The sequence below is a fragment of the Astatotilapia calliptera genome, chromosome 1 (genome assembly GCF_900246225.1).
Source record: "Astatotilapia calliptera chromosome 1, fAstCal1.2, whole genome shotgun sequence".
NCBI classification, from domain to species: Eukaryota; Metazoa; Chordata; class Actinopteri; order Cichliformes; family Cichlidae; genus Astatotilapia; species Astatotilapia calliptera.
In genome coordinates, this window is record NC_039302.1 from 1032453 (window position 1) to 1045077 (window position 12625).

Here is a 12625-nt window from a genome sequence, read left to right on the forward strand (position 1 = left end):
AAAAAAAAAAAAATAAATAAAATAAAATATATATATATATATATATATATATATATATATATATATATATATATATATATATATACATATATATATATGTATTTAAATATATATCTGTGAAGGTTCTCAGTCATCCAGGTCATCGTAGTCAAAGGAGCTTGCAAAGAAAAGCGTCTGGACTTCTTTAAGTTGCTTGAAGACGTTTCACCTCTCATCCGAGAAGCTTCTTCAGTTCTAAGGTCAAATGTTGGAGAGTCCCAGATATAAACCTAGTGGGAGTTTCCCCCCACAGAGGGACAAAAGGACCCCCTGATGATCCTCTAATCGCCTGAGCCAAGGTGGGAAACTGGGCGTGGGTCCCAATCAGCCAGAGTTTCGGGTGTGTTCATTGTGAAACCTGGCCCCACCTTATCATGCGAATTCCTGAGATCAGATGGCCCAGGATGTGAGTGGGCGTTAAGGCGTCTGGGGAGGGATCTCAAAACTGGATTATAGATGGCAGAGAGTTGGTGTCGTAAACCCCGCCTCTGTTCAAAGATGGTCGCTCACAGTGGACATAGATGCTTCTTTCACTCCTCTTTCAAACCATCTGTCCTCTCTGTCCAAAATGTGAACATTGGCATCCTCGAAAGAGTGACCTTTGTCCTTAAGATGCAGATGGACTGCTGAGTCTTGTCCTGTGGAGGTGGCTCTTTGTCCATACAGCCACTTCACAAGCGCATGGCACAACACAGAAGAGCCACCTCCACAGGACAAGACTCAGCAGTCCATCTGCATCTTAAGGACAAAGGTCACTCTTTCGAGGATGCCAATGTTCACATTTTGGACAGAGAGGACAGATGGTTTGAAAGAGGAGTGAAAGAAGCCATCTATGTCCACTGTGAGCGACCATCTTTGAACAGAGGCGGGGTTTACGACACCAACTCTCTGCCATCTATAGTTTTGAGATCCTTCCCAGACGCCTTAACGCCCACTCACATCCTGGGCCATCTGACCTCAGGAATTCGCATGATAAGGTGGGGCCAGGTTTCACAATGAGCTCACCCGAAACTCTGGCTGATTGGGACCCACGCCCAGTTTCCCACCTTGGCTCAGGCGATTAGAGGATCATCAGGGGGTCCTTTTGTCCCTCTGTGGGGGGAAACTCCCACTAGGTTTATATCTGGGACTCTCCACCATTTGACCTTAGAACTGAAGAAGCTTCTCGGATGAGAGGTGAAACGTCTTCAAGCAACTTAAAGAAGTCCAGACGCTGTTCTTTGCAAGCTCCTTTGACTATATATATATATATATATATATATATATATATATATATATATATATATATATATATATATATATATATATATAAGAATTTTGTCTCATGTTTTCACAGATTCTCATTCTGTTTCTGGGCACCATCACCGCTCAGATCACAGGTCAGGTGATGTGTTTAAGTTTGTACCTAAACAAGGTTTTACAGTATTAATAAATGCCACACTATATGCATCTATTTTGAAGACATTTAATTCAGTTAACTTTATATAGCGCCAAATCACAAGAACAATCAAACAGGTATATATCCTATAATAGTAAAGCAAAATATAAAAGGTAACAACAGTGATTTTAGTGATGGACAGAAAAACACAACTTTATCGGTCACCTCCACAGATCCCGAACATTACAGTGTGGATCAGCCCAAGTTTAGAAAATAGATCTTTGGAATTGAACAGACTGTTTTTCCTTAAAGCGCAAAATATAAACAAATGAAGATTTTTGGATGTGTGTGTGTGGATTTTTTTTTCAATAAAGAAAATGTTTGTTTTTTTCCCTTAAAATATCTTACGGCTTTTTGTCTTTGTTACGGCAGGATATCCGGTTGTACCGGAAAACCGGCTTGTCACCATTCAAGAGAGATGGCTGCTTTCTTTATTACAATATATTAGCAACAAAGCTACAGCAAGTGATGTTTTCAAAGGGTAGAACTGTGCTTTTGAGACCAGTAGTGGCACAGTTTAGTGGTGTAAAGTAATATAAACGTAAATGTTGCGTCGCAATTTCTGCGAGTTTTGCTGTGAGCCACCTGTATGCCGGCTAGCGAGTAGCTGCAAAGCCGAGACGTCGCTCAGCTTGTCTTCCAGCCCTGCTGCGGTCTGTTAATGGTACACCGGATCTCGAAACAGATCCGAACCGCGTGTTTTGTTTTAGCCGAAGTTAGTAAATCAGGTAACCCCGGGCCTAAATGCCAGAACAAGGCCCCAGGATGAATGGGTTTTCTATCGGCGAGCTGTGCTGGCTGTTCTGCTGTCCACCCTGTCCGAGTCGCATCGCGGCCAAACTAGCTTTCCTTCCACCGGAGCCCACGTATTCCATGCACACCGACGCTAACGGGGTGACTAGCTTACATTTAACCGAACGGGCAGACTGGCAATACTCCCAGCGAGAGCTCGATGCAGTGGAAGTGTTCACCACTAGAAGCAGCCGGGGTAACCGGGTAGCATGCATGTTTGTGCGTTGCGCTCCGAACAGTCGCTACACGCTGCTGTTTTCCCACGGTAACGCTGTGGACCTGGGGCAGATGTGCAGTTTTTACATCGGCCTGGGCTCCAGGATAAACTGCAACGTGTTCTCCTACGACTATTCAGGCTACGGAGTCAGCACCGGCAAGCCTTCAGAGAAGAACCTGTATGCGGACATCGAGGCGGCCTGGCAGATGCTGAGGAACAAGTGAGTATAACACATGGGTGTTGTGGATCAGACAATGCCTACAAGTGTGTGCTGAGATAACGCCCACTACACAAATGCTTTGGGCTCATATTGTGGTCATAAATATTTTGTACTTGTAAATCAGACTGCATAGCTGTGAACTGAGTTTTGTAACCTTGTAAACCAAAATGTCTGAAAGTGTTATGTGCATGTTATCCACAGATCCACAGATGAGAATTTTTTGTGTGTGTTAAGAAAAAGATTTGTTTGTAAAAATATTTACACAAGTTACTTTTTTTTGCTGTGTGTAACTTTCAACTTGCAGTATAAATTTTGACCCGATTTTTCTTCCTTTCAGCTGACTGGTCAGTGTCATGTCAATCACAAATTTAGCTATCCAATCAGAGAACAAATGGGTTTGGCGGTGGGAGGGACTCTTTACTGAGGTTCAGGTCCTGGAAGGGCAAAGGTGCCAGCGTTTTCCTTCATCACCACAAAGGAAAACATTCTGTGCGTGTCTGAGTTCGGTGAACTTTTTGTCACAGGTGTACGTGCAGGGACCTCCACAGTCTTTTCAACGGCTCTGTGGACCTCGGGGAGGAAAGCACTTTTGTGGAAATGACACACTCTTCGCTAGTCGGGATAGTTACAAAGCTTTCTTAGTTATGATCGAGTGATTCATGTTTTTACTTAAAAACGTGAACATAATACAACACACACTGTCATAGAGGATATAAAATCAGAGATACGTTTTGAAACGACGAGGGGCAGGTGCATCTAGTACACGTAGAGCAGCCACAAGAAAACAACATAAAAGCTAGCGCAGCAGCCAGCACAACACACATTGTGGATTCTTTGCTCTTAGTTAGCTGTGAGCGCAGCGAATGCCACGTCTGATGTGAAAGGGCCTTTATCCTGTGCAGTGTGACTGACAGCAATGGTCCCGGGTCAGCCCTGACTTTATGTGAAAGTAATAATGGTAATTCTGACTGTCAGAGATTTACAGTTAACAAACGGTCAGGTGAATAAACAACACTGAGACACTTGATACTGATAACGTGAAACTCAGACAGAGAGTCACACCGTACTGCAGTATTTGTTTATTTTTATAGGTTACATCGTCAATATGCAAATATAATCACATTTCCTGTTACGCAGGTCCTGATGCTGTCTGTGTGTAAGCTGTGTGTGTGTGTGTGTCACAAAGTGTATGTGCTACAAGTCAATTTCTAAGAATAACATAATGCAAGTCAACTTCTGCGGATGTGTATTTCTGTACAGGTCTCTTGCGGTAAATGTCACAGGGTCAGCTTCCTGTTTCAACAGAAAACTGTGTCTGGTGAAATATGTGAACATAAGTATAACATAACATTTGAAGCATAATCAAATAAAACATTAAAAACTCCCTGACACTGACCATTGGTTTACCACAACTTTATCCTTTCAACAGCTACTGAAAGTTAAGGGACCTAGCTTATATGAGCCTTGTGGGATGTTTATATAGAGATCCTCCAGCTTCAAACTGTATTGCCCTTCCAGGACCTGAAGCTCAGTAAAGCCCCCTCTGACAGCCCAACCCATCTGTTCTCCAGTTAAATTTGTGAAAAGAAGAAAATTCAGGTCAAAAATCATACTTGCAATTTGAAGCTCACACACAGCCAGGGAACTTAAGATAAGATAAGATAGAACTTTATTAATCCCTCGGGTGGGTTCCTCTGGGAAATTCGACTTGAGCGCAGTTTTACACGTAGTTTTTTGCTTTGCATCTGTAACCGGACCTGAACAAAAACAAATTTGTAACTTGTCTAAATATTTTTCACACACACACAAATTCTCATCTATAGATGCACAAACATAAAATTTTCAGATATTTTGGTTTACATGGGTACAAAACTAACAACTACACAGTCTGATTTACAAGTACAAAATATTTATGACAACAATTTGAGCTCATAAAATGCGGCTAAAGTGAAACAGAGAAGTTGGTGGAAGATTACATGGCACAAAATTAATCTTTGCCAGTGGCTGTTAAAAACTGCATTTCCTATGCTGTGTAGGTGCTAATAAAGCTTCCTGCCCCCAGTACATGCTCAGGGCTAAAGAAAGGTTTGGCAGGTGGAACCATTGGAAATGTGACTCACCTGTTTTCTGCTCATCTGCCTCTGGTTTCCTGCTTATCATGGTTTCTATAAATACAGTACAGTATGTTACCTGCACAGGTTTTCTTTCATGGATAATTTTAATTAGGGCTGATTATTGTCACTGATTTCTAGAATCGATTCGATTTCGATTCACAAGGTCCCGAATCGATTTGATCCACGATTCGATTCGATTTGAATCGGGTAAATTTTGCCTGATCACGTATCAGTACATTTCCATATTTTTATTTCTACAAAAAGAAAACTGACACTTGTGAGACTTTATCAAAGGTGTGAGCATCACAGCAGAGGCCTTTGTGTCGAAGTCACTGAAGATAAAACACAGAAAAACGTGAAGGTGATTTTCCTGGCCTGGAATTTTATAGCAGATGACCTTAAAAATATTCTGCAGTAGATCAAAAACGAAAGAAAACCATTAATCAACATATGAACATTACCTGATGCTGCTGACGTGAAGCAGAGCAAAGTTAGAGGTTTTATTTGAGACACAGCCTTTTGCAATTTTGCATAATTTTAAAAAGTTACAATTTGTTCAGTATTGAACAGCAGAAATGAGGCTTTCTTTTTGGAAGTAAGTAGAAGGGAAACAAACAGCGTCCGACAGCGCTGTAAACAGCAGTAGACTTGTGCGTAACAAGCAAGCGAATAATGCAGAAAACAGATTTTTAGACGGGAAACTGTTCTTGAAGAGAGAGAGAGAGAGCTGTGCATGAAGTGTGGTGGAAGCAAAACAGCAAAAGTCAGAGTGAGTTCATGACGATGTTTATGTGAAGCGAAGTTTGGATCTTCTTTTGCATCTGGTTCAGTCAATATTGTTTGGAGAGAGATAAAACCTGCAGCTTCAGAATCTAAGGCAAAAAGGACGTAAACACAAAGCGCCGACCCGCCGAAACATCAGAATCAGCGAGCTGTCGGCTTTCAGCCCCGAGCGTGTCCGTGCCGTCGGTGAGAAAACAAACATCTCACTGATTCTGATCCGTCGGCGGGTCGGCGCTTTGTGTTTACGTCTTTGAGCAGAATCCGTGTTCCTGCTCTCATTTACTGTTTTAGCTGTTTGGTGGTTGTTGAAATTTTGAGATTCTGGCGTTTCGGGAAAAATAAATTTATATTTAAAAATAGATTCAGGATTTTAAAGAATCGATATCAAGTTATCCAAGCCAGAATCGATTTTAATCGATAAATCGATAATCAAAACCCGCCCCTAATTTTAATGCCCAACATGATACATACAGAAGGGAAATCGCAAAGAGCCTCTGTGCCCTACTTTAGAAGCAGATGCATTTAAAAATCACTGACATTCAAAAGGATCCAAGCTGAATTTTATTGAAATCTTGTTCAGTGTGATGTGGACTTTGTTTACTGTGCCTTCATACATAACGTTTTGAATTATTCAGGATTCATGGACATGCGCGTTATTAGAGCTGGGCGATAGAACGATAACGATATGTATCGCGATATAACTTTTACTCGATAGAGAAATTAAGCTATCGCGATAGACCTCGCCGCTCTCGTCCTCTTAAAAAAAAAAAAAAAAAGGTCAGCCAATCTAAATTAAGTAGCGCAGAGCCGAACCAATCACAGCCGCAGCGTCACCTCGCGTGACTTGTTACGTACAGCACAAGTGCCAAGCCGCACGTGGGTTTGTTTGGGAAGCAGCCAGCGGAGGAAATGAGTGTGCCGACTAGAAAAATCAACCGAGCGTGACGGAAGATAAAACAGATGATGGTTCCAATGCCGGAGAGATTGTCGAACGGAAGAGCCATAGAAGTTCCGTAGTGTGAAGGTATTTCAGCTATTTCAAGTCTGACAAAAAACAGAGTAGCGTGCACTGTAAATTGTGCCGAAAGCAAGTCTGGAAATACAATAAACTGGTGCATGCGTCACACTGTGCGCCACGTTATTGTTTCGGTGAAATGAATTTCTACAATACTGTTAATTCTACTCTCTGCAGTGTTTAAATGCTTACATATACACACAGTTACTGTCCCTCCACACATACCACTTGCTTCTGCTTCTATGCCCCAGCTTTGTTTACTTTTTCCCACCGAGGCTTCTAGACTTCTGATTGGCCAACATTTCTGCACGGTTAGGAATCTAGCTCCACCTGCTGCTTTGGCATGTTCATAACAGCGTTTTCCTTCATTTCTGCCTTTATGTGTGGACGGGATTATTTTTTAAAACGGAAACGGAAAATCTCCGTTTTCAAAAATACCCGTGTACGTGTGGACGTAGCCTCAGTCTCTGACTGGAAGCGCTAATTCGTCATTCGGCTTTTGTCAGACTAAAGTAACTGTTACAACTGTTTGAAAAGCTCAGCTATACAACAAGGAGAGATTGAGAATTTCCTTTTAGTTCTCAGTTTATTTGATATTGACAAAAGTTAGTCAGTTTTGTCTGTTCTTCTGTAAAACAAACTAAGATTTATTTTTAGAATTAATATTTTGTTTCTAAGTGGAATTGACAATTTAGTCTGTTTCGTTTGTTCTGTTTTGAAACTTAAACGCTTTAGCGGCTGCCTTTTGTGTAGTTTAAAATATTTGCCTTTATTTATCTGAAAAAGTCTCATGTTCCTTAAGTACATCTACCCTGTTGAACTTATTATGGGAAATAAATATTTAAATAAAAACAAGCTGCTGATTATTTCACATTTTACTTGTGAGCAACGGCACATTTAAATCTTACAAATATAGTTATTTGGCTTATATCGTGATAGATATCGTTATCGCCTGAAATGAAAAAAACATATCGTGATATGAAAAAATCTCATATTGCCCAGCTCTACGTGTTATCACAGAAATGTGGCCACCATGCTCATTTATTTGATGCTTCAAAAACAGTTTGTGTGTTTGGTAAAATTTCTTGAGTTCAATTTGAAATAAGCTGACACTTTGAAGCAACTTTGTTCATTCTTGCTCATTTTGTGTGTTAATAAATGTCAGGGGCGGTCATTTTTATGTAGAGCTCTTCATGCACCACCATCCCGACTTATTCGGTCCAGCTTTGCTTATCCAGCTCACTGCTGGTTAAGCAACTTGACGATCCACCACTCTCTGGAGGGTCAACATCCTTCTTATTTTAAGCGATGCTGGTCGCTATGCTGTGTTGGAAGACGTTCGCCCAGTGATGCTGCTGCTTTCTCTTGGTCTGCAGACTCATGCAGACCGAGCTGGTAGCTCAAACGTTTTCCTCATAACTGACCAGAGACTTTGCCTCCAAGATGACTTTGTGTTTTAGAGCAGTGGTTCCCAAACTTATTTTGCTGGGCCCCCCCTTTGTTTTACAAGAAAAATGTTCGCCCCCCCTTCTCGCGCACGCACACGCACAAACACATCCTCCAATCACACGCGCCCATATTTTGCTCCATTGCTGTTTATTTCACACCTCAAATATTTAGTAAACAATTAAGCAAATACAAGTAAACAGCAATAAATTACAGGTAATAAAATAAACTACTAACTCGTTTACGCTGCGTCCGCACCTACACGGGTGTCAAAGGTATGCGCCTTAATTCACGTCACACTGTGGCCACGTTATTGTTTACATGAGATGAACTGCAGAATGATAGAGACGAAATACTGTTAATCTGACTGTCTGCAGGTTTTACACACAGTTACTGTCCCTCCATTTACAAAGGCAGAGGCGTCACGGTGTCATTATTTTACATGTAGTTGTTTTTCCTGTGTAATAATGTTCAACATTGCATCAATACATTTTTCAAAAAATGCCTCTCTGTGCAAAATGGGTTCAAAAACATAAACAGCTGTTGGATCCTGTTTGTCTGTGATTTAAACAGCCCAGCGCTGCTCCTGATGCAGGGAAAACCAACCCTGCAGGGAGACCTACCTCAGCACCTGTGCAGGTGAAGCCAAAGGGCAGATTTGCTTCAGCAGATTTTCTAGTCTTTGTCTTAGAATGAAGTTGGTTTGGAAACATATTCAGCGCCGCTTCATCTCCTGCTTTGCGTTTCTGTGGGCGCCCCGTGCTAGCAGTGTCCAAGCTTTCTGTTTTTTCCCCCCTTTTCATTCCGCGCCCTCCCTCCAATGCCTCTGTGGCCCCCCCCCCCCCCCCCCCCCCCCCCCCCCAGGGGGCGGGCCCCCCACTTCGGGAAGGTCTTCTCACGTGGAATGTATTTGGTCCTAAATCATGGATTAATGTCCAACAGGTCAGTGTGGATGGTCTGCATGTTTATTGTTGAGATCATCTACAACATCCTACTACTGCATACTAAAATATAGTGTTAATGAAGAAGGCTGTCAAGGCTTCATGGCCTGAGCTGCAGCACACAGTTTCACACACTATGTGTAACACTTTATGGTGCTGCTGTAAATGGTGGAAGCAAGTAGTAGCACTTGAACCTTTTGTTTGGACTCGTTTTCATACTTTGAGTCTAAACCATCTCCAATGAACAGATTGTTTTTCTTTCTTTTTTTAAACTCTCCAGCTCCTCGTCGATAGCTTATATAGCTTATGCCTCATATGTCCGTCTTCATGCTGTCTCTGCCTGCAGGACTAGACTCATAATTGAGTTCTTTACTTTTTAACAGTAACTGATAAAAGATATTAGATAACTTAATGGTGGTAGGATGGTGTTGCTGATTAATGTTGGTCAAAGTTAAAGGCAGGGGCTTACCTATCAAGACAATTTTTACCTAATTTTCCCATTGATGCATTAAATTATTATTGCCATTGTGCTTTGACTCAAAAAGTAATGAGATCTACAAAGCCATAGTTTCATCTCAGACCTCTTGCAACAGAAATGTGTCCAGGTGTGCACGTGCAGGTTCATGGCTGGACTTCTTTCCATTTGGGTGTGTGTGTGTGTGTGTGTGTGTGTGTGTGTGTGTGTGTGTGTGTGTGTGTGTGTGTGTGTGCTGCATTTATAATACTTGTGTGTACATATGAGACTTTCTCGCCTTGTGAACGCCGTGTACCATGCTGGTTATGTTTGCAGGTACGTGTGAAATTATGCAGTGTAAAACAGACAGAAAGGTATTTGTCATTTTATGTAGTTAATTTAATGAGTTACTGCGTTGACATAAACAATTAATGTATAATCTGCAATTCAAAGCATGTGCTTCAGCACTTGAGCTTGGAGCTGGGTTGTGTTTTTCACATTCTTGAGGTATGTCGAGCTCATGTACAGCAAGAGGAAATATACATTTTACATTAACCTAAAGTAGTTATAACTTTCCAGTGTTATTATGAGAATTCAGTGGATTAAGTATTTAATTATGGGAAAACTGCCAATCATGATTTTCCAACACTTGAAATCAAACAGTGATTTGTCGTATTTCTGATGATGAAACAAGAGAATCATAAACCACTTACATTAATTAATTATCACAAAAATTAGGCAGCTAATCCATTTATCAACATCCAATTCCAGACTAATGTTTTTGCGTTTGTGTCTCTTCATATTTAATGCTTACACTTGTTTCATATACTTAATCAGCACATAAGTGAAAATTGCTGCATGTCAAGAAACAGCAGACTTCATCAAACATCAGTGCTTTCATGACCTGCAGTGCAACATGGACATCAAAGAAAACAGTTACTGCGTTTATTGTAAACTACTAAATAACATTAGGATTAAAACTACTACAAACTAAAAGAAACATTTTTATTAATCAGTGAAATGATTTGCTCTTCTCTTATTTTCGCTCAGCCTGAAGCTGGTTTTATAGTCGAGCGGAGAGAGTGTGTCCGCTGTCTCCTGCAGGGACTACCCGTCTGCCTCAGATGGAGACAGTATACAAGAGTAAGAGTGTATGTGTTGCAGCCACTCCTGCTCGTGCTGTTGGTGGCAACAGAGCATGACATTACAACATACAAAGAGCTGAAGTGAAATTGAGTGTGAAAAGTGTCATTGGACACTTCACAGTTCTCCGGTTCATGGTAAACTGCGCTATCCCTCCTGACTCTATTCCACCTGTCAACCAATCAGCATTCAGCAGCTGCATATGCCGTGCGCGTCCCATTTGCAGTCAGGATCTCATCTCACATGGGTGGAAACCCTTCTCCTCTCTGTCCGACCGAAAAGTGTATGCAGATGGACACGTTTGCAGGGCTATAAATCCTACGTAAGAGTCCTTACTGGTGTGTAGTGTAACACAGAACAACATAGAATTGGAATGAGCAGATTGGCCCAGTAGATCGGCCTGCTGTCATAATACAGTGGGGCAAAAAAGTATTTAGTCAGCCACCGATTGTGCAAGTTCCCCCACCTAAAATGATGACAGAGGTCAGTAATTTGCACCAGAGGTACACTTCAACTGTGAGAGACAGAATGTGAAAAAAAAATCCATGAATCCACATGGTAGGATTTGTAAAGAATTTATTGGTAAATCAGGGTGGAAAATAAGTATTTGGTCACCTCAAACAAGGAAAATCTCTGCTACCTGAAGACTCATGTGAGAGAAAATCCGCTCACACAGATATTAGAGCCAAATACTGTCAATAAGGCCTCTGCAATGTTCTGAAGACAGTTAACCTTGTCAGGTAGTGGATTCCAGCTGCTTCGATGTTGCATTAACTGGCATTAACTCAGCCAGTTAATGCGAGACAAATGCAGCTGCTCATTAAAGATTTCTGGTTTGTTCAGAAAAGAAAACATTGGTCCAAACACCTGAAAGTCCCAAAGACGCCTTGTGTCTCGAGTCTACGGATGTATCTGTGTATCTCCGTGGTGCTGATGCTGTGCTGACAGCTGCTGAAGCTTTTGAAGTGTCAGAATGTGGAAAGCTAACAACGTTCCTCTCACCGGTAGGCGAAGTTATTTTTAGCCAATTACAAGTTGAATCTGGTAGTTGGGGTTGTTAGCTAAGATACCGTCATTAAGAAGAGGCACAACTAATGTGTCTATGTGAGCTGATTTGCGATGTGCACTGGTGGTGCGCCATTTATTTTTTTTAATGCACCTTCTCAGATTAATTCACTGTGTGTCGTGCTCAGAGCTGGACTGGGACAGAAAATCGAGCATTTAGACTAGAGACCGGCCCCCCAGGTATTAAAGCCATAAAGCCTTTGAATGGAAACAGATGCTGCTGTGACAGTGATGCACAGTCTTGTTGGTATATGTATGATTTCTATACATTTTACATCAGATAAAAACTTTGGTTGTAAGATTCAGATTCAGCGAGACATTTTAAATGAGAATAAGAAAGTATGTCTTTGTGCCCCCCTCTCCCTGTTAATGCCCTACCTGGCCCCCTGGCAACACTTTGCTAGACCCGCCCCTGCACAGTTACCAGCTGTCAGCTGCTTAGAAAAGGATCCTGGTGTTATTTGTCTCTCAGAAACAGTTCATAACTTCAACTCATTCATGTCACCTAAAAGGTAAACCTGTTTCTCCATCACCTGTTCAGCTCTGATGATTCAGTAAGGACGTCTCCTGGTTTCATCTTCATGTTTCCCTCTCACCACATATCTAAACAGACATCATGACCAGCAGCTTTACAGCTGTGGCTCCAGCAAACATCAGCTGATACTAGAAATTAATATTAAATACATTCTAACAACAGCTGATCAAGCTTAAACGTGCTGCTGTTGTTTAGCGCGACATCCGCTGGCAAAGTGGGCGATAAATAAACAAGAGAGACGATCAGCTGATCATTGATCAGTTTCATGATTGAAGTAGAAACATGAGAGAGGGGGGAGAATGAGAGAAGAAGAGGCAGCTGTGCAGCGTTACGACAGAATAACTCCAGCTTTGTGTCTTTTTCCATTCTAGCTGAAGTTCGGGACAAACTGTGTTCTTTTTCAGCTCAACACCAAACGCGTAA

At 41.6% G+C, this 12625-nt stretch overlaps 1 protein-coding gene across 2 annotated transcripts in view; it reads left to right on the forward strand.

Moving 5' to 3' along the window:
- Window positions 1-1851: 1851 nt before the first annotated feature.
- abhd17c (abhydrolase domain containing 17C, depalmitoylase) overlaps window positions 1852-12625 on the forward strand; it is a 32577-nt gene continuing 21803 nt past the window's right edge. The window contains exons 1-2 of one of the 2 annotated variants that reach the window (XM_026184977.1): window positions 1852-2534; window positions 2625-2706. In XM_026184977.1, coding sequence (XP_026040762.1) covers window positions 2222-2534; window positions 2625-2706 — 395 coding nt within the window. In that variant the 5' untranslated portion in view covers window positions 1852-2221. Of the gene's footprint in view, window positions 2707-12625 lie in introns of both variants that reach the window. The other variant, XM_026184888.1, reaches the window with a different exon arrangement.